The 21,788-nt window shown below is 60.6% G+C and overlaps 1 protein-coding gene across 10 annotated transcripts in view; it reads right to left on the reverse strand.

Annotated features, from left to right (window-relative positions):
- Positions 1–630: 630 nt before the first annotated feature.
- BIN1 (bridging integrator 1) overlaps positions 631–21,788 on the reverse strand; it is a 59,007-nt gene continuing 37,849 nt past the window's right edge. Inside the window, exons 6-19 of one of the 10 annotated variants that reach the window (XM_032145563.2) lie at positions 21,369–21,476; positions 20,609–20,701; positions 16,396–16,481; positions 16,139–16,214; positions 14,704–14,786; positions 11,599–11,743; positions 10,076–10,204; positions 6,504–6,611; positions 6,031–6,054; positions 4,856–4,963; positions 3,747–3,836; positions 3,395–3,505; positions 3,028–3,129; positions 631–1,230 (exon numbers count right to left, since the gene is read on the reverse strand). In XM_032145563.2, the coding sequence (XP_032001454.1) occupies positions 1,123–1,230; positions 3,028–3,129; positions 3,395–3,505; positions 3,747–3,836; positions 4,856–4,963; positions 6,031–6,054; positions 6,504–6,611; positions 10,076–10,204; positions 11,599–11,743; positions 14,704–14,786; positions 16,139–16,214; positions 16,396–16,481; positions 20,609–20,701; positions 21,369–21,476 (1,371 nt within the window). In that variant the 3' untranslated portion in view covers positions 631–1,122. The remainder of the gene's footprint in view (positions 1,231–3,027; positions 3,130–3,394; positions 3,506–3,746; positions 3,837–4,855; positions 4,964–6,030; positions 6,055–6,503; positions 6,612–10,075; positions 10,205–11,598; positions 11,744–14,703; positions 14,787–16,138; positions 16,215–16,395; positions 16,482–20,608; positions 20,702–21,368; positions 21,477–21,788) is intronic. The other 9 variants (XM_032145564.2, XM_032145565.2, XM_032145566.2 and 6 more) reach the window with 9 other exon arrangements.

The raw sequence follows: 21,788 nt of genomic DNA on the forward strand, positions 1-21,788 counted from the left end.
CCTCATCTGTGAAAGGGAGTCCTGGTACCTGAACCACAGGTTCTCATGCGTATTAAATAAGGTCACTGGGTGTGGTGGCTCATGCCTGTAATCCCAACACTTTGGGAGTCCGAGGCAGGTGGATCACCTGAGGTCAGGAGTTTGAGACCAGCCTGGCCAACATGGTGAAACCCCATCTCTAATAAAAATACAAAATTAGCCTGGTGTGGTGGCTCGCGCCTGTAATCCCAGCTACTCAGGAGGCTGAGGCAGGAGAATCACTTGAACCCAAGAGTGGGAGATTGCAGTGAGCCAAGGTCTCGCCATTGCACTCCAGCCTAGGCGACAAAAGCAAAACTCTGTCTCAAAAAAATGAAATAAAATAAAATAAAAAAGGTCACTTCGGATAGCACTCAGCAGACTTCTCGGACGGAGATGGTTCGCCAAACCCCTTCACCCAAGCGCCCAGTCCCTGACCTCCAGCTGACCATCCCTAAAAACCCCAGAGGACAGGGGCTGAAGCCCTGTGGTGCACCAGCCCAGGGCAGCGGGCCTTCAGGTGCAGACCATCTCGGTGAGAAAGCCACAGATAACACGGTTCCATCCGCACTCACGGACAAGAAGAGGGAGAAAAAATACACACACGTTTTCTGACAGTTTTCATCATTTTTTTGGTTTCATTTTGTTTTGAACACTAAGATTTATTTTCAAACAGCACACAGACCATCTGCGGGGCAGCGCCAGGCTAGGCTGGTGTCTGGGCCCCACCCACAGCAGCTGCCAGGAAAAGAGGGCCCTTGCCCGGGTGGCGCGGCCGAAGCTTCAGGCAAGCATGGTGGCTGGGCAGCCCCCAGCCCCGCCCTGCGGCCAGGCACACATGCGGGCACAGGCAGGGGCGCCAGGAACTCAACTAGGGGACACAGCAGCTTCAGGAACACTGGTGAATTCCGCCGGACTTGCCGGAACGCGGCTCTTTGGAAAACAACCTAATCTTTGGGAGAACGCCCCTCTGCCTGGGGGTCTCCTCTTGATTTCCCTTTGCTCTTCAGAAGATTAAAAACGAAAACAAAACAAAAAAAAGAACCACACATTTTTCGGGAGGAGGTGTTCTTCACACGCCCGGAGGCTTCCTGGGCCCCGCCGTCATGGGACCCTCTCAGTGAAGTTCTCGGGGAAGACACCGCGGCACTTCTCCAGCTCCTTGTGCTGGTTCCAATCGCTCTCCTTCACGCCCATGAGCCAGCCTTCATCCTGAGGGGCAGAGCACCGGGTCGCACAGGGATGAGCAAGGGGCTCGACCCCACAGGGCACGCATCCCACTCCAATCTGCTGGGAAGACAGCCCCTCCTCCTGCTGTTCTTGGGCCCTCAGCCTGCCAAGCGCACCTTGAGAACACCTCCTCCAGGCAGCACTCCCTGATGCTGCTGGCTGACGCTCCTGCCCACAGGCACCACAGGAGCCAGCCTGTCGTCCGCAGGTGGATCTCACCTTTCGTGGCTGGTTTTGGTGAGTCCCACTGCATGCATGATGTGCATGCAGAGCACATCAGCCCTTCCAGGCTTCCAGGCTTCTCAAACAACACCAGAAAGTTTTGGGAGTGATAACAAGTTATAAGTTCTAGAGGGACTTGGGGCCATCCCACCAGTCCCTCCAACGTCAACTTGCCCTTTGCTTCAATCCTGACCCCTGCAGGGCCTTCTCTAGGCGTGCTGACAGGCCCCTGGCCCCAGGTGGGTCACGGGGAGCTGTAGGGCCATCCACTCCTGCCAGTGGCTGGGCCGAGGCTGCCCCTGCAGCTGGGCTGTGCCTGGGGCCTCCCTGGGTCTTTGTTATTTCCCTCTGTGTCACTGTCAGCCTGGTCACAGACCCTACTCATGCCCTATCTGAGACCCCTCCAGCAGCCCCAGGGCAATTCTCATTGTGGGCTCTGGGTAGGAGTCTGCTTGAAATCCTACCCAGCCCGGGCTGGCCCACTAGGAGGTCCGTGAAGATCTGGGGGCTTAGGAGAAAGGGCCGAATCAGTGCCAGGCCCAGGAGGTCATCATCACTCGGGCCTCCTGCCCCGGACCTCAGTAAGTACCTGGTACCCCTATATCCCAGCCCAGGACCCCCAGTAGGGTCAGCCTCATCCAAGACCCAGGCAGACCCACTGTCACCCTCAGCCGCTCTGATAACCCATTCATACAGATGTATTGATGGCTAAACATGTTCTCTGGAAGCAGGAAGAAGCCGGCCAGGCCCTCTGTGCACAGCCCAAGGTGCTCAGGGGCTGAGCCGTGGAGGAAGCCAGATGCCCACATGGCACCACCGACCCCCCACAAGCAAAGCTGGCTCTACACAGCAGGGAGGCTCCTGCCAAGAGTCCACGGCCCCCTGGGCGGGGCAACTGACCCAGATCCAGGAGGGTCCAAGACCTAGGAGGGACACAGCACCCGCCCAGGCTCAACAGGAGCCCTCATTTCCAGAAGATTAACACGAAGCCACAGAAGGAGGAGAAGGGTCTGGAAGGCATCGTGGGTGAGCCTCAGCTGGGGACACAGCTGGGAAGCCCATGGCCCTGCGTGCACAGTGCAGGGCCCGCCTCGAGGGACGGCACACGGGGCTTCATGAGCCCAACCAGTGCTCTGGCCAGCTGCAGGGTGGGCACCTTGTGGGCGGGGCAGGAGGGGTCAAGCATCCTGTCCCAGGAGGGAGGCAGGCCTCAAGCACAGCCGCCAGGAGAGGAGAAGGGGATAGACAGAGGCAGAGCTGAGAGCGCCTGAGCAAAGGGGGACGTGGGGAGAAGAAAGCAGAGGCTACAGGAAGAAGGGGGTATGGGGACAGGGAGAGAGAGAGGCCTACAGGAGAGGGGCCGAGCAAACGGAGAGGAGAGGAAAGGAGAGAGGAAAAAGCCAGACGTGGAGGGTGGGGAGGAGCAGTTGGCGCGGGAGCCCTGGTGCTCGCGGGCCTCTGCTGCCCCCTGCTGGCCTGCCCCCACCACGGCGGTGCCAGCCACAGCCAGGACGCCTGTGGTCCTCCTGTGCTCTGGCGGCCCCACCCAGCCCTCACCTGCTCTTCAGGGTTCTGGAAGGGGATCACCAGCACCACGTCACCAGCCTTGAGCTGCAGCTCGTCTGTGTCGGTGGCCGTGTAGTCGTGCTGGGCCTGTACCTGCAGAGGATGCGGATGGCGAGTCAGACCTTCCGTCCCACCTCCAGCCCTGCACAGAGCACGGGCCTCGAGGGTGGGAGGTGCAGGTGGCGATATGGAGACCAGGAATGCTCAAAAGCAGCAGGACAATATGGGGCTCAGATGCCACCTTGCTGGCTGGGAGCGACCTAGTAGCGCCTGCACGACTTTGGGCAAACCACAGAGCCTCATCTCATCTGCCCACCAGGCACCGAGGGACTGCAGCAGTCAGAGGCTGTGGGCTCACCTTGAACATGAAACCTGGGGGCAGGTCCAAGCGCCCGGCCCCACTGCTGCCCTCCACGGTGCCATTCACAGTTGCTGGGAAGGTCTCCACCACGACAGCAGGAAGAGAGCTCTGGTGGCAGAGGTACAGGTCAGCTGGGCAGGGAGGTGGTCCAGGGACAACCAGGGCCACCGAGGAGAAGAGGGGCAGGAAGGGGAGAAAGGTGTCTGTGCCTGGTGCCAGACCAGCCCACCTCCAGCTTCCTCAACAGGAGCCAGGCCTGGACCAGCACCAGCAGGGGCCACAGGGGAGCCCCGGGCAGGCAGGCGGGCGGCAGGGAGGAAAAGGCAGGGCTTTGTCCCTGCTGTCTTACGGAGGCTGCTTCACTTGCCGCCGTCTCCCCTGGCTCCTGGGCTCCAGCCGCAGGTTGGGTCCCACCCGCCACCTCCGAGGTCTCTGCTGGCTGCAACATAAATGCCGGCTTGGGGTCAGACACAGGACAGGACACAGGAAACAGGCCACAGGAGGGCAGCACCCAAGTGACAGGGCCAGGGGCATCGCCTAGCTGGCAGCAGGGTCTAGAGCCGCCCAGTGCCTCGAAGAATCCAGGGAGCTTCTGCTGGACAGGCTGGGCCCTGGGCCCGGGAAGCAGCTGAAGAGTAGGTGCTGGCAGGCCCAGGGATGTGAGTGACATGCTGTGAAGAAGCCCAGTGCAAGCCCCGGAGTGCCACCCCCAACCCCACCTCACAGGCCCTGCCCTCTCGGCACCAAGACCTCGCCCATCCACAGCCACCGCCCGCCCACCCTGCTTGACCCGGCAGGTGGCAGGAGCTTGCTGAACCTATAGTCCATGGCAGGGGACAGCAACACACATCTGTCCCAGCCTGAGCACAACCCAGCGCAGGCGGTGCAGTGCAGCCTGTGTGCAGCCCAAATCCAAGAAGGGTGTGGCACAGCACGGGCACCACAGCACAGGTACCACAGCACGGGCACCATGGCAGGCCCTGCAGTAACCCCAGAGCTGGGCTGACCTGGGCCGACACTCAGACTTGGCCACTTCTGAGTGCTGGAACCAAGTTACTCAACCCTCCTAGCCCCCATCTCCTCATCTGTAAAAGGAGGAAGTGTCTGGCTGGCAAGGTGATGATGAAGATTAAATGAGAAGATTCTGGAAAGTGCCTGGCATAAACCAGTAGGTGCTCTAAATGCTCCTCCTCCTGCGCTGGGAGGCTGGGCTGGGAGGCTGGGCTGGGAGGCTGGGCTGGGGTGGGCGAGCAGGAGGGGCTGATGCGCCCAGCTGTGCTCACTCACCCCTGGCAGCCTTGGTGACAAGCCCGTGCTGGGGCAGCCTAGCTCAGGACCCTATCCTCACCCTCACATCCATGGTGGCCTGGTCCCTCCTGCAACCCCTCCTCGGGGCTTCCATGCTGCACCCCCAGAGACTGGGGACAAGCCAGACAGGGGCTGGAGGTGGGCACTTACTTGGGCAGGCCCCGGCTCGGCCGTCTGGCTGGGCCAGGACACAGCAAAGGTGCCCTCGGCAGCGCTGGGCTCCCCGGAAGGCAGGCTGCCAGCTGGACTCTCTGTGGGCTGGTAACAGGCCACGAGGAGAGAACAGGGAGGGGGCAGGGAGGCCGGGGTGGAAAGGCAATGGGCAGGATCACAAGACAAGAGAAAATGTCACCAGCGGCTGGGGTTGGTGGGGGCAGGGTGGGTACCAGCGGAGCCCGGCCAGCCACCCGCCTCCCTCATCCTCTCTCCTACCACTGTCAAAGGGACAGGCAGGTGTGACTGTACTGCCCAAGCTCAGCACCTACCAAAATCCACTTGTCAAAATGTCCCTACCAGCTCGCACCAGGCTGGCTCTTTCTGGCTTCCTCCAGAGGGAAGTCCTGCCCTGGAGCCTCCAGAGCTCCCAGGAGCCTGGGCTGCCAGCACGTGCCCCAAGGGCACCTGCACGCCCGCCTGCCCCTCCCAGCATCTCTGCCTGTATCAGGGGGTCTCAGGGACAAAGCCCAGGAGCCCCTGTTGGAACTCTGGCTCTACCATGACCAGTTCTTGGGCAAGTACTGAGCCTTCCCTGAGCCTCTGTGTCCTGAGCTATCAGGTGAAAGTGACACTGTCCTGTGTGAGATGGCCTTGCACCTGCCTGCAGGCCCTGCTCTCAGAAGGCACTCAGCCACACCCTGTATTCCCTGACTCTCTCAAACCATCCATTCCTCCCCTCTCCCCTTCCTCCCAAACAGCTCCCCACTGCCAAAAAGCTCAGAGAAGGCAAGAACCTTCCACCCTGAGGCCCTCCTGCCCCACACCCTGAGGACACTCGTCCATCCTGGGGCACCAGCCCACTTCTGTCTGGAGGCAAACACTCACAGGCTATGAAAACAGGACCAGATCTCAGGGGACCCCTGTCTCAAGCTAAACTGAGGATCCCCTTTTCCAAGGGCCTGCCAGAGGGAGAAGCAGCAGAATGGCTGGAGGCGGGTGGCCTCACCAGCTCCCTGTGCATGAGCACGTGCCTGTGTCCTGCGTGTGGGGTGTGTGTGGGGTGCATGCACCTGTGAACAGGCTAGGAGGAGGCCAAGGCATGTGGGCCTGGACACATATGGAAGAGTGGCTCCCCCAGGGGCTGGACAAAGAGCAGACGTGCAGCTTACCTCCCAGAGGTCCCATGGAATTGACTGAGCGCAGCAGTGAGGGCGAGAAGGACAGTTAGCACAGAGGTTAGAGACAGGGCGGCAAGCAGTCCCCAGGGACCCTACCCCCGCTCGCCCCAAGCCCTCCAGCCCAGCAGGCACAGGAGTGGCTCGGAGCCAGCTAGACTTCAAGGTTTGCAGGTGGCCGAGCTCCTGACACCTCTCAGGGAGCTTCAAGACCCCAGGCCAGGATGCAAGATGAGCACAAAGTTGCTGGGAAGTATTCAGTGACCCCCTACTGAGAGTTCTCCCAGCTAATCAGGGGCTGCTTCCTGCCCTACAACCAGGAGGTGATGAGGGCTGAAGGCTGAGGTGCCAGGGGGAAGGGCAGTGACCCAGGCCGAGCTGGGGTCACGTGGCCAATAGGCAACGTGAGCCCAGGGTTGGGTACCTGGAAGCTGGTGGGCCCATGGGCAGTGGTGGGCACAACCAACCTGACCGGAGGGCGTGGGTGCCTTCACAGGGCTCGTCACGGGCGGGAGGGGGTCAAAGTCCAGGTCCAGCAGACTGGCCTGCTCCGAGAAAGGCCCCGGGGCCTCAAACTTGGCAGCAGCAGCAGAGGAGGAAGCAGTTAGTGTTAAGCTGGGAGCCTCACCCCAGGCAGACACTGCAGGCACAGGCACAAGGGTGGACACACACACACACACACACCATGCATGCACAGAGCAAGCACACATACACGCACACACGCTGGCACACAGCCCAGGCACCAGCTCATCCACCTCACACACGGGTGCACTGCCCAAAGCCACACGCCCCGGCACAGGCTCCCGCCCATGCCAGGAGGACGACCCCAGTGCCTGCCTCAAACTCCCAGTTATAGGCCCACCCGTGGCCACCACCCCACAGGGCCAGCGCCAGGCCCCAGCTCTCTCCCACCTCCATCCACAGGCTGGCGGGCCCCCCCACCCTGATGCCCACACCTCCTCTCTGCTCCTTGCCCCAAGAGTTCTGCTGATCTTGCTACCCCCCAGTGGCAAGAGTAACGCCATGCCACAGCCACCCTCAGTGCTCCCGACTGGGAAAGTTCCAAAGGCAGAGACTTCACACTGGCTTTTCCTCAACCCCAGACAGGCAGGTCACTCTGGCGACACTACCAGCAGTCAGCTCCAGGGATGGAGGAAAGGGTGGAGGCAGCCCACAAAGCCCAAGAGGCCAAGCTTCAAAGTGGGGGTCTTCAACATTCGGGGGCTTCAGAACCACCTGGGGCACCTGGGTTAAAACTGCAGGCCCTTGACCCCTCCCAGCAGCCCCCCGCCAAGATCTCCTTCCAGTGAGCCCAGGAATAGGCATGTGACAGGCAAGGCCCCAGGGATGGGACACGGTGGCCCTGGCCACACTGTGACAAGCCTCCCCATAAGCTGGGCCAGGCTAGCACGGGAGGAAGGGGCTTCCTCAGAGCCCCCGGCATGGGCGGGGACAATGACTCCGGTAAGCCCTGGGGCAGCACCCATGCCCAGGGCACAAGCTGCCTTCCGAGGAGCAGGGACTTGCCCGGCTGCGATCTCCATCTTGTACCTGGGGCTTCCCTTTGGGGGCCAGAGAGAACTTTGCCAAGGTTTAAAAAGAGAGGGACGTGGCCGGGGTGCTCCCCTCCAGGGCCCTCAGGCAGTGCTGGAAGAACCCCAGCCCCACAGCCCAGGCCAGAGGCTTCCCAGCTCCACATGCTCTTGACAGGCACCGTGCACTGATAGGGGCACCCTCCCACCCGGCCTCCACCATGAAGGATGTGAGACCTGGGGCTGTGGGCCGTGCTCCCCAGAGGCACCTCCATAGCTAAGCCGAGGGCCCATCGGGAGAGACCCAAGGCCCTCAGTCCTAAGAGGACCCAGCTGTCCTGCAGCTCAGGGGACAAGGTGTGGAGCAGTCCACATGGCCAAGCCGAGGTATCAGACAGCTCAGGCCAAGTGGACTCACTTCCTGGAACCAGGGGCCCTAGGCCCCAAGCCCTGCCCTGGGCCCATCCCAGCAGCTGACTTTCCTTTAGGTCCAGCCCTGTCTGGAAAACCCAGGGCGGGGAGGTCACTGCTCTGCCCCATAACCGGCCATCTCTGAAGGAGCCCTGAGGACGCCCGTACACAGCCCCGAAGTGCTTCCCACCAGCGGGCGGCCAGCATCTCTCCACAGTGGCCCCCACCCTGCCCCAGCAACACCCCTCCCTCCCGTCTCAGAGAAGTCAGCCAACCCAGGCAGCAATACCCGTCATGTGCTGAGGAGAGGGTCATCTGCCAGAGAGCTGACCATCCCTTCACTGTCGTGCCCCGGCAGGTGGCACCTTGCCATGCAGGCCCGGGACTGTCCCTCCATGCAGGGACACAGGCTACTCACTACCCCACAGCCAGGAAGCCCGTGGGCACCAGTGTCATGGACAAGGGCAAACCCACCCCTGCCCCATCCCCCACCCAAAGGTCATGGCTCCCCCACCCCAGACCAGACCGGGAAGATCAGTTGCCTGGAGATGGCACACGCAGTGGCCAAGGAGGCAGGTGTGGTATGGAGGGACAGGCGCGCTCAGAGCCTGGGTGCGGGTGGTCTCTGGGCCACCTCCTGGCCTGGCACACCTTGTTCTGGCGTGGGCCTGCAGCATAGGCCCTAGGTTCCTTTCCTCACCTGTTAAATGGGGGCACGATGCCCTCCTAGAGGGTGGTTGAAAACCAAACAGTGGGGTACAGGAAGTGGCTGGCACCGTTCTCCGCTCAGTATTTGCCAGTGTCCATACCATCCCATCTCCCTCGCCTGCACACACACTGGGCATCCCCAGGGCGGAGGCACGCTCGAGCCAGGGAGGCCAGCAGCAAGCAGCCCTGGAGGTCCTCAGCCCGGCCCCACACTGCTCTTCCTACATCGCCCTCTGCCACTGTCCCACAGAGAGGGGTTCCTGCACCTGCCAGGCCCCTGAACTAGGGCGTCACCCACCCAGACACCTGCAGCCTCGTATTTAAAGTTCCTTAGTTCTAGCCCTAGTCTTTGCATAGGGGCTTGAGGCCCACCATCCCCAACCCTTCCTAGCAGCGACCACTGTTCGCAGTTCCCAGCAGCCACTCCCCACACTCACACCCTCCAACCTATCCCCGCTAGGCATCTGAGCTGTGTGAAGGGGTTTGCTGGAGGCCACCACAGCCTGGACTGGACAGCCTTCCCTACAGGCGAGGCTCCGTGTGGGAAGAGTCCTGGCTCACCCACAGGAGGGAGGCTGAGGCCTGGAGGGCTGGCCTTGAGGAGGCAGTCAGCTCTGGGCAAGTGCGGGGAAGGCCGGCCACCCCTGGGCAAATCTGACAACACGTCAGCCCACTCCAGCACTGGCAAGATGCACTTCCAGCACAGGCACTCCCACCTGACCTCCACCATGAAGGACGTGAGACCTGGGGCTATGGGCCGGGCTTCCCAGAGGCACCTCCACAGCTGAGCCAGAGGCCCACTGGGAGAGACCCAAGACCCTCTGCGTGGCTCCTCGCTGAGCCAAGGGCCCGTCGGGAGAGACCCAAGCCACCCTGGGTGGCTCCCTGCTATATCTGGGCATTCCGTGCCTCTTAGGGAGTGTGCACACAGCAGCTCTGCTCTTCAGCCTGGCCGCTGCCCCCGCCCTTGAGTGGCTGACAGCAGCTGTGGGAGCTGAAGTCCAAGTGCTTCAGCCATTCCAGGACCTTCCAACTCTCCCTGCCCCTGGAAGCCTTCCCTGATGGCCACAGGTCCTCCATACTCCCCGATCCCCTCTGCCATAGCACCCACTGCACCGCGAGGGCGCTGCTGACATGACTGCTGCGCCGGGAGGGGCGGCACCTTTCCCCTCTGTGGCCCTGCATCTGGCCTTAGTACATGCTCAGAGATGGGTGATGGAGGATGATGGAGGATGATGGACGGAGGGAAGGAAGGGTGAGAGAGGGAAACTGACACTGTCTCTGGCCAGATTCCTGGCTCTTGAGACAGAAGCATAGAGGATGAAGGTCATGCACGCCCTGAGAGGGCAGGAAGAGAGGAGAGCTGGGCCGCGGCGGCCGCGGCTGACCTGGGAGGGGGTGGTCACGCTGATCTCAGGGACAAACGTGTCCTCAAACAGGCTGAGGATCTGCTCCTGCTTGACTTCCTTGGACGGGGTGTGTTTGGGAGGCGGAGGGACTGGTGGGCCTTTCCGGAGCTGTGGGTCGGCGGCGGGTGAGGGGCCGCGCGGGAAGGCACAGCAGAGCGCGGGGTTTGGGGGAGACAGACAGAGACAAAGACACAGTTAGTCACACCTCAGGCCACAGCCCCACCCAGGCCACTGAGCAGGATGCAGCAAATGAAGAGTCACTGCCCTCCCAGCCCCCCAACATAGACACCAAGACCCCAGGCCATCCCCAAGAGCGACACCGAGGCAGGCGGTCCAGAAACGCTGTGTGGAGAGAGAAGAGATAGAGAGGTGAGGGGAGAGGAGGGAGGAGAGCGAAGAAGCGAAAGAGGCCCCAGGCTGCCCACTAGCCAACTGTGGGAGGGTCAGGCTCCCACTGGCCTGGTGAGAAGACTGGGGAAGGAAACAGTCATTGAGAGACAGCCGGGCCCCAGCCTCCCCCTGCCCACCTCTCCCTTCCCACAGGCCCCTCCCTCCACCTCCCAGGGCACAGGGCTGCCCACAGGGAGCTCAGCTCAGACGAGTGTATCCCAGAGGAAGCCAGCGTGGCACCAGGATGGGGCAGAGGCCACACCCCTGCCCACCAGGTGGGGGACCTCAGGCAGGTCACACACCCATGAGGCTGGGCTTCCTCGTGCATCAGGTGATGACAGCGCCTGCTTCACAGGGGGGTTGTGGGGACTCAGTGAACGAAAACACAGAAGGCACTGGCACCATGTCCAGGCCAGGGGAAGTGCTGTTCGGTACAGGCTCCCACCATGTCCTTAGCCCTGCTATCCTAGTCAGCAGGAGAGCAGGGCGGCAGCAGAAAACGGGGAGCTGCAGAAGCCCTGGCTATAAGAACACCCCAACCTGGCCAGCCAGCATCTAGGGCCCTGCAGACACTTGGAGGGCCCGCTGGGAGCAGGCGGGGTGGAGACAGGGACAGTCCGGAAGCCCAGGACCTGACCCCTTAGCCACCCCACACCCTCCTCTGAGCCTTTCCTCTCCCTGTCCCTTTAAAGGTCCTGCATGGCCACCTGGCTGGGCTCCTCCCTCTTCCTGCCCCAGGAAGAGGGACAGGCAGCCCACTCTGGAGATCTGGATGCTCTGTGGGCTGAGGGCCCAGAGCCTCTGCTAGGGAGGAAAAGAAGATGGAGAAAGAGTCAAGCAGACAAAAGACCAGGGAGAGGGAAGGGGAGGGCACTGCAGTGGGGGTGGGGGCTGGGGAGGAGCGAGCAGTCACAGATGCCTCCCGGAAGCACGCCAGGCTGGGTCGGGGGAAGGAGATCCAGGTCCAGGCCCAATCCCCACTGGGCAAAGCATCGGGTCCATAGCTGCCCAGGCCAGAAAGGGGACAGAGGAATGGGAGGATGGGGGACAACAGCAAAGCCGGAGGAGAAGGAGGGAGGGCAGGGGACCTGCTACCAAGACATCACTCCTACCTGAGATGGGGACTTGGGGAGGGTGGCCCCGGGCGTGGCCCCGCCAGCCGGCTCTGGCTCATGGTTGACTCTGATCTCGGGGGTGGCGGCAGGGGAGCCATCTGGAGGCGAAGGGCTCTTGTTCCCTTTTGCAGGCGCGTTGTCACTGTGGGGGCAGGACAAGAAAGGGAGCCCAGTGTTGGGGGGCCAAGGCGCAGGAGACGGAGGGGCAAATGTATTGACGTCTGTGTGAAGAGGTGTGTGCATATGGAGGTGTGAAACTGTGTGTGTGTGTGTATGTGTGTGTGTGTATGTGAGAGAGAGCAGGAGGGTGCGGGGAGCCAAGGGACCTGGGCTTGGGGGGCTGGAAGTGGGGAGCCTGCCTCAGAAACAGGAACAGCACAAGGCGGGACTCCAGGCTGGAGGTCTATGGTCCCCAGGAGTGCAGGCAGGTCCCTTGGAACCATCTGTCACAGAGGCCAGACCAACCACCCCACAGGCTCCACAGGGTCCACCAGGGCCCATGCTGACAGCCCAAGATCCACAGCAGGAGAAAGCCAGACATCCTAGAGGCACAATGAGTCTCCCACACCACACGCAGCAGCCCCTCTGTTCTGGGGGCTGCTCCCCAGCCGGCTGCCCTCCCTGCCTGTCCATCACAGCACCCTGGAACATGTCTCCAGACCTTGGCTCTCCTGTCCTCTCAGCCGCTGGAGGCCACAAGCAGGGCCTAGACAAACTAAGAGAAGCGTCCTCATCACAGAGGAGTGGGCAGCTGGCAATGGAGGGGACAGGTCCTGAGCCATGGCGTTCAGTGCTAGAACCCAAGGGGGAGGTGGTGTGATGCTGTGCACCCCAGGCACAGGGGCGAAGGTGCAGGGAGAAAATTCTCTACCAGAACCTGTACAGAGAGGCCTAGAAAGGTGCTGCCCAATAGGGTTGCCACTAGCCACAGGCGGCAATGCAAACTCAAAGCAATGAAATTTACGTGTAATTCAAATGAAAAGTTCCGCTGCCCGGTCACACACTGGCCAGTTTCAAGTGCTCAATAGCCCCATGGGGTAACTGGCTCCTGTGCTGGACAGTGCAGATCTAGAAGCATCCAGCAGGAACCAGTGACCGAGTCACCTGAGGGCAAACAGTGGAACAGTGTAAGAGATGTCGCTGACACCATCTTTCCTCCTGGAATTTGTGTTTTATGGGAATGTATTCTCCTTAAAGAATATATATCAGTATAAGTATATAGTATACACATAGAATTGTTTAAAAAACAAAAAACCCCACCGTGCTGCAGTGTCACCTCCCTAGCCCTCCCCAGGCCTCCTTCCCAGCCACGTCCTCCATGGCTAAGTGCGCTGGTGGCCGGGGCACCACCAGGGCTAGACAAGTGTGGGGCGCCCAGAGGAACGTGCTAAATCCAGCCAGCTGCTCAGAGGCCTGCCCGCCCCGCTCCGCCTCTGCCTTCCCACCCAACACGCACACGACAGCCCTGCCGGGCAGCACTGCACACAGAGCCAGATTACGGGTTAGTGGCGCCTGGGAGCAGGGCGCAAGGCGCATGCACAGGGCCGGCCAGGGCGCGGGCCACTGCGCCCCTCCGCAGCACTCACTGCCGGTACCTGTTCTTCTTTCTGCGCAGCCGCGAAAACAGTTTACTTTTCTTTCTGTAGGGACGGACGGGAGGTGGAGGCCTTCATTCCGGAGAAAGGCCAGGTGCAGAACTGGCCTGTCCCCTTCCCTCTTTGCCAACCCTTCTGCTCAGAGGACAAAGGGGCAAAAGCTTCTCCCAAGTGCCAGAGGCCTTGCAGAGGGCCTGGGCCTGCTATCCCGGGGTGCCCTGGCTGGCCCCTGCTGTGGCCAGGTGCCTGGGGTGATGCTAACAGGACCTAGTGAGGGGCAGGAGGCTCGGGGCAGCGGAGAGTCACGCTGCCTGTGGTCCCAGTCCCCAGGAGCTCCAGGTGTGCCCAGAGTGAGAAAAGGCTCCCAGGCGAGCACAGAGTGCACAAGACGCCTCTCTGCTGGAAGGGAGACTCCTGGGTCTCCACTGCCCCTCTCTTCCCTCCACCTCCTTCCTGAGGGGAGCCATGGTTCTGGCCAGGACGGCCCAACTTACCCCCTGCTGACCCATCCCAGTGTTCCCACCTGTGCTTACAGGCCAGGCAGCTGTCCCTCCCTGCCCGACCTTGGATTCACCTTTTGGCCTTTATTCCACAACCCCTACCCTCCGCCCCCCGCCGCTGCAATGCCACCGTCCTAAGCTCCCCCCTCCCAGCCTCAGGTCACCACGGCCCCTCTCTCAGCCACAACTATTTTATGTTCAGGGAAGGAGGGGGCGGGCAATCACCACCACCCGATACCCTCATCATCCCAGGCAATACCCCAAGAAGCAGACAGTCACCCCGTTTTAGAGTCCATCGGTGCTCTCTGCACTCTGCTGTGATATGCGTGTGGGTATGCACACACTCACACCTGTCACACACAGTCCCCCTCACACACACACACACGCACACATGGCCAGAAGGGAGGGGAAGTCCCAGGCTTGCTGCTTCCTCTGATCCACAGCCAGGAAAGCAAGGCATTTCCCTCCTCCCTCATGGTTTCCCCTCAGGAAACAGAGACCTCCTTGCAGCTGGGATTCCCGGAGGGGCTGGGGCTGAGGACAGGAAGAGGACGCCCGTGCGGGTGAGCAGAATGCTGCCATCCAGGCACATGAGCTTTTCCAGGAGCAGGAGAGGGAAGGGCAGTGCTACCTCCCTGCTGTGAGAGGACTGCACACCCTGGAGTCTTTCAGTCCTGTTCACACCCCCCAGTCCCCAAAGCTGAGCAGGCTGCCCACCCCAACCCTGGATGCTCATGCTCCACAATGAGGGGGTCAGCCGGCTCAGGGACCCGTGGACTCCCTAGAGTGTTCCTTCCTCGACGAACACAGCCAGAGGGGCAGGGACATTCAAGACAGAGACCTGCCCTCACCTGCCTCCCTGAGCAGAGAGGCCAAGACAGGAAGGTCCCTAGACCCCCAAGGCCAAACCCATGGGGGACCAGGGAGGGCACCAACAGGGTCACAGGAACGAGCCCTGTGCCTGCCGTGCACACAGTCAGGGGTGCCAGGGCTCTCCCCGCACTCACCTGGGCTGGGCCTTGACCGTGAAGGTGTTGCTCCCGTGCTGCTTCTCCAGGCTGACCAGCACGTCGTTGAGGTTCTGGTTGAGCTGCGGGAGAGACAGTGAGGAGGTGGGGGGCCTCCAGGGCCACCAAACACCTCTGCTTCTCCCCACCACCCCCAGCCCCTGCCAGGAACAAGCTCCTCTTTCCCCATCTGTGAGAGCGAGGAACCAGCACACCAAACCCAGAAAAACCAAGGGGGGCAACAAAACGGGGCAAGTGGGCTGCATCACTAATGCCTGCTGTCTCTCGAAGCCATCTTTTCCCCTCCTACTTATAGGATATCCTAAAATGCCACATAGAGCTTGCCCTGTTTTTACATTTTTCTCTTAAAAATTGTTTTGGCAGACTGTTAATCTTAATTGTTAAAGTCATTTTGCCAAGATGCTTTCAGACCACACTACAACTGCCAGATATTTCACTGAAAGCACAGGCACGACAGGAGGTTTATTCCTTATACATGGTGATTCTCATTACTGAGAATATTCCTCTCTGATTTGGCCACTAGGGAGCTCAGAGCCGAATTTTCATCCTATTTATAAACAACTATGCCCTGTGGCATATATTTTTAGAGACTAATTTTATATAAACGTTCCTTCTCTAAAACACCTCTCTCTATTTTTTAAACTTTTCATAAGTTGTCTCAAATCTTCGAAGGGAAAGAGGAAAAGTTAAGAAGGAAAGAGAAAGTCTAAAAGGCAGGAAACCGTACTTAGAAGTGTGAGTCAGGGGAGGCCCCAAGCTGCTTTTCCTCCTCCGACCCTGGGCCTGGAATCCACCATCATCACTTCATCCATCTGGGCCCAAGAGACAAAGTCAGACCCACCACTGGGGGCGGGGGTGCCAGCCCTGGGTCTCTCCAACTGCAAAGTTCAACAGCTTTGCGTTTTAGTTGCCAGATAGGTTAAAATGAAAATAACACAACAGAGAAAGGTACGCTAATCAGACCAGACCCTGTCGCACAGTGGATTCACGCAGACGAAACAGCCTATTTAAATGTCTCAAAAACACGGGAGAAAAATTAAAATTGAGAAAATGCTAGTAATTTTTTTCCTACAAATTGAGAAACTGCCACCATTGTCCAACACTGCACTCCCTGGGCCAAGGTTGCTAGAGAACACATTCACAGTTTGAGAGGGCCTGGTCTATGTTCTCAGGTGGTCTACCCAGGCAAGGACCCAGGACACTCTCACCACCTCCCCTGCATGCCCTGCTGCCCTCCTGGGCCCAGGCACTCCTGAAGGGGGCTGCTCCACAGGGCCGGGAGGGAGCCCTGTGGTCACTGGTGTGTGCTGAACCTAGCAGGGAAGGAGGAGCTCAGGCTGCCCCTCCCACGACTCTGACTCTGACCCTTGGCCAGGGTGGGGTGTGGCCCCTCAGAGGGGTCCCCAGGGCCTACCTTGCTCATCTCCTTGTGGAAGTTTTCCTCCAGGCCCGCGATGCTCTGGAAAGTGTTGACGTAGAAACCTACGCGGCTACAGAAGGGCAGAAGGATGGGGGCCAGATGAACAGGCAGGTCGGGACAGCAACTCAGAAACACCCACCCACGAGCGACCACACACGCTCATCAGAGACACAAACCAGGGAGGGCCCAGGCACCGCAGCACGCAGGCCGGGCACCGCAGCATGCAGGCTGGGCACCGTGCCAAGCCTCACCTGTTCCACAGGGATGGCAGCTCCTCCTGCAGATCCACATTCATCTCCTCAAACACCTTCTGGGCTTTGATGAGCTCCTCCTCGGCCTGGGGGGCAGCACGGGTCATTCCCCTCTGCTGGGCGTCTGTCCCAGCCAGCCCAGCCCCATGGCCAGTCCACCCACCTCCTGCCCACCCCACCTGGCCAGCGCGCTGGGACCAGGGCTCTGGGCAAGACAGAGGCTGAACTGGATGTGGACACCCACGCTGGCGACCTCCCCCTGCAGCTCTCCAGGACCCTGAGGACATCTGGGAAAGGGAGGGCTGAGCAGCCATTGCCAAAGAGAGGCCCACACGGCCGGGAGGGCAGTGAGCGTCGAGTAGGGCACAACAAGAGGGGCAAGCCTGGGGCTTGGCGAGCTGGACACAGGACATGCACAGAGGCAGGCCCCAGACCCAGCCAAGTGGGGACCCTGCCCACTTCCACATGAACCCCCTCAGGCTAGGTCCCAGCCCTGCTGCTGCCTTCTGGCATCTGTCACTGCCCCCCACCACCCCCACCCCTGAGTGCTTCCTCCCCATTTCTGAGGGCCAGCTCCTGGCAGCCTTAGCCACCAGCTTTCACTTCACCTCCCAGGGACAGTCCCCACAAAGCCCTCTCCTGGGACCTGTCCCCACCAGAGGGAGACCAGAGGCAGCCACTCAGGCACCTCTAGGAATGTCAGGGGGACCCTAGAGGAGGGTGCAGGGCCAGGGAGGAGGCAGCCGGGCAGCTGGGCCGAGCCTGGTACCACTCCTGGCCCACACCTTCCCCAGGGCAGGCCCTGCACCCTCCAGGCCACTCACACCCACCAGGCGGTGGCGCTCAGGCCCCATCGCACGGCCACAGAGTGCTGGGGAAGGGACTGCAGGCGGCAGGTGAGTCACAGACCCCGCCCAGTTCCCAGCCCGCCCCGGGGAAGGGGCTCTGCTGGCTCACTGCGGGAGGACACTGCCGGAGAGTGACTCAGGGATTCGGGGTCTGAGTCACAGCCCAGGAACGTGTCAGGCCCCGCCTAGGGAAAGTTCCCGCCAGCAGCCTCACGTTCTCAGGCCAGGGCTGGGGCCCGGGCTGGGCCGCCTTCTGGCAAAGGCAGCCAGATGGCCGGAAGGCCACTTAACCACAAAGCACACGATTGCCCCAAGCCCAGCCAGCTGTCCCATCCAGTCTCAGGCACCAGCACTAGCCCAGGTCAGCCCCTAGCCCCAGTGACTTGGGTTGGGACTGGAGGAGGGGCCACCATGGCTTCTGACAAGTTACCTCCAGCTACTCGCTAGACTGGGCGTGGGCTCCTTGCCTGGCTTTTCAGAATCTAATAAAAATTTAAAGGCAGAAATGGTGGGGTGGGGAAGAATGCCTATTCCAACATGAACACCTCTCTTGGATCCAGGGGCCCTGGGCACCCCACACCAGGAGGGGAATACTGCCCCTCCTCCCTCTCCAGGCTATGGCTGGGCCATCCCTGCCCTACTCCTCTGGGTGTCCTATTACCTGGCAGGGGGGCTGCCAACCATGGTTCTATGGAACTCATAAAATGAGTGACTCCTAGGGGTACTGTTGTGAGCTGAGCACCATCACACATACCCCCTGCCCTCAACTGCCAAGAGTAGGTCTAAAGTCCCACATTCCACAAGAAACTGCCTGGACCACCCGGCTCCTGTACCCACTAGGACCTCCTCTCCATGAGGATGCAGCCACCACCCCCACAACTCCCCAGATGGCAACGGTGGGGACAGCAGTGAAGACAGCACTGCAGCTTGTCTAGGGGGCACATCTGCACCTAACCGTGCTCTCACCGCTCAGCAACACTGCCGAGAGCAAGAGCGGGGACAGTTCCACTTGAGTTCCTGGAAGTCAGGACCCATGTCTTGTATTCCGTTTGGGTGACATTCCTTACATTCTGGCTCTTTCGGAAGCATGTGGAAGGGGCAGGGAGTAAGGTGAGGGCTGTCTGCTGTGAGGAGAGAATGCCCCCACCCCAGCTCCACTGAAGCTAACAGTTGGGGAGGGCAGAGTCACATGGGCCTGGGGTCCCAAGGACAGCATTCAGGACGCTGAGGCAGGTGTGGAGAGCAGCTCAGAACTAGCCCAGGGTCTGCATGGAGCCAGCCAGCCCCCCTGGTGCAGCCTAGAGAGGATGCACTGTCTCCCCAAAGTCAAGTTCCCCAGCAGGGCAGCCCCGGAGTCCCAGCTGTCCCATCTCACAGCCAGCCAGCTGCCCACAGGCCACTCCAAAGGCTCTCCAGCCTCCAGCCAGGTATGAGTGGGGTGAGGACAAGGAGGATGTGCTCAAATAAAGATGGGACCCAAATGGGACAGCCAGTTTGGCCAAAATGTGAAACACTACAGCCCAGCACCCAAAGATGTGATCACCTGCCTCACCCTCTCGCTGCTACCCCAGGGCGGGCGTGGAGGCAGGCCCTCCCAGCAGAATCCCAACCACACCTGTCCCAGGAGCCCAAAAGCAGTGGGCAGGCCACATAGCCTCCTAAGAGGTTCTCCCATCCACAAAAAATGTTTCACCTGTTTCAGGGAAAATTCTTCAGAAACCCCGGCCCTCAGTCAGTAGTCCCATTCCCTTCTAGCCCAAGTGCTGAACTGACTGGCAGAGCACACCCACTCCAGCCCCTGGTTCCTCCTCTACCTCCAGAGGCAGATGAAAAGTCTCAGGCCTACTGAAGTCCCCCTAGGCATCACCCCCAGCCCCTGGTTCCCCATGGGCACCCTGACCTCAGGATGAAGCTGTCAACACTCAGTGCCTCCAAAGTCAGCCTTGGCCTTAAATAAATCAGGCAGCAGATCAGGTGAGAAATTGGACAGCCAGGCCAGGAGCAGTGGCTCATGCCTGTAATCCCAGCACTTTGGGAGGCCGAGGCAGGTGGATCACTCAGCCCCAGGAGTTCAAGACCAACCTGGGCAACATAATGAGGTACAGTCTCTACAAAAAATCTTAAAGATTAGCCAGGCACGGCGATGCGTGCCTGTGGTCCCAGCTACTCGGAAGGCTGAGGCAGAAGGATTGCTTGAGTTGGGAAAGTCAAGGCTGCAGTGAGTCATGATCACACCACTGCACTCCAGCCAGGGGAATGGAGCAAGACCCGTTCAAAAAAAAAAAAATAGAAAAAGAAATTGGACAGCAAGCCATGCCAAGCCCACCCAGAGCTCTCCACGTCGCAGGCACTCAATGAAAATGACGAAATCAAGAGGAGGCTCAGAAGAAATGGGGCAGCTGCCCAGAGAGAAACCCAACCTCCTGGGCCGGGCCCCTATCGCCGGCCCCTTGGGAATATGAAGAAGTGTGAGGGCCACATCCAGGCTGTGACTACACTGACCCGAAATGTGCCTCAGTTTCATTGCAGGGAAACCACATGACCCACCTCTCACAGGGCACTGCATCCAGCAGTCCCTGGCCACACTGTAACCCATTTGGAGGACAGGGGGCTGAGAAGACCATAGCCTCTGTGGCCAGGATGGTGAGATGGCCCAGGAGTCTTGTAAAAACTCCTCCTCCGGGAAGCCCCCCAGGAACACTGTGGTGCTGGTCACTTGCCCTCCACGAATCCCCAGAGGCCGAGGACCCATGCTTCCCCTCCAGGTCTCAGCATCCCAGCCAGACTGGAGGGTCCTCCCAATAACTCCTCCAGAGTCACCACGGGGACCACAAGTCCCAGGAAAATGACACAGGGGCTTCAGTCAGGAGAGCCCCAACCCTGCCCCTAACCGGCTCTGGGGCCCTGGGAGGAGGCTGTGATGTGCCTCTCTGGGCAGCTTTCTCTGCTCAGTAAATTCAAGATGATCTCAGAGTTGTCATGAGGCTTGAAGGACAGGCATGGCAGTACAGGGGCCTGATGATGTCACCTCCCTCCCCAAAGGAGCCCTCACAAAGGACAAATGGCTCAAAGGCATTCCTGGACCACTAGGATTTCAGAGGAGTCTCCAGGAACGACCACAGATGCAGCCATGGAGCGGGCATAGCTATGCCCCCACCCAGGTCACACAGAGCCCCTCAGCCGGTTCTTTGACCCCTACATTTGACTTCAGGTCTCCTCTGAAGCAGAGCTCTCCCAGCGGAGGCCTTTGAAAAACCCTGCCTCAGCCGGGGTCAGATGCCAGCCCTGCATTCCACCGCAGGGCGAGAGGACAGGACGACAGACCGGAAGGCGCCAGCACGTGCAAGGTTAGAAGCCAGTGTCACCTGATTTCGGAGCAGGTTAGTTTGAGCTACGAGATGAGCCTGCAGTTTGCCTTGGCACCACTGGGGGGCGGCTTTCTCAAGCAGCGAGACAGGCTGGGGTGGGGAGGTCAAGGCAAAGGAAGGTGGAGAGATCAGGGAGGTGGGGAGAGAGAAACAGAGACACAGATTAAATGCACGTCCACACGCCCCACGTGCGGGGGCCACCCCAAGCAGATATGGGCCCTTGAGGCCGAGAGAATTAGGGGGAGCCCGAGGGGCAAGGAAAGGGGGTGAACTCCAACTGCAGAGGCAAAAGGTGAGCATGGTTAGCAGCACAGGGGGCCCAGCAAGCACGGCCCTGCCCGGAGGACAGGGCCACCCCAGCCCCTCACCACAGGATGAGTGGGGCCAGCTCTGCACCTACTGGCTCCCTCCAGCCAGGGACAGGTGGCCTGGGATCGCATGACGAATTCCACCCGGCTCGCCAGGCAGGGTGGCGCCGATCCAGGGAAACCCAGGAGGCCCATTCTCAGGCTGGCAGATGGCCTGGATCGGGGCTGAGGGGCCAGGGTGGCACGAGGGGGCAAGAATGGGCCTAGGGTGGACCTCACCCAGGCACCCACAAGGACCTCTCACTCACCGGCCTGGGCCCGGCATCGTCCCCACCCCCAGCTCAGCCACCTGGGGCCAGGCAGGAGGAAGGCTCCACCCTCGGGGTCCCAGAAACCCGCCCTCTCTCAGCCCCCTGCAGACGCTGCCCCAAGCCGCCTCCAGCCCTTACCTTGGCGATTTTGGCTTCATCCTTCTTTTTGGCGGTTTGAAGGGACTCGTAGTGGTGCCGGGCACTGTCGTAGTCCACCAGCTTGCGCCCCCGCTTGGCAATGCGTGACTGGGGCAGACAGAGGAGGGCGCTGAGCGGGGCCTGGCACCCCTGCTGAGACTCCAGGTCCAGTGGATCCCGGATGGACCCGCAGGGCGGGCAGGAGACCCCAGCTCCACAGGAACCCTTGAGCCCTTGTTGCTGGAACCCTCCTGGCGGCAGAGAGCTCACCCCCTCCCGGCAGTCCAGCCCCACTGTGGGAAACCACTTCCTTGCACATGAGCCCATGTGTCCGTGTCCACCAGCTGGTGACGTGTCAGCCAAGTCTTTTCCTTGGCGTGGCCCCTGGCTTCTCATCTCCAGAGCCACCAACATCAGACT

This window comes from Hylobates moloch, unplaced genomic scaffold (genome assembly GCF_009828535.3).
Source record: "Hylobates moloch isolate HMO894 unplaced genomic scaffold, HMol_V3 SCAFFOLD_24, whole genome shotgun sequence".
NCBI classification, from domain to species: Eukaryota; Metazoa; Chordata; class Mammalia; order Primates; family Hylobatidae; genus Hylobates; species Hylobates moloch.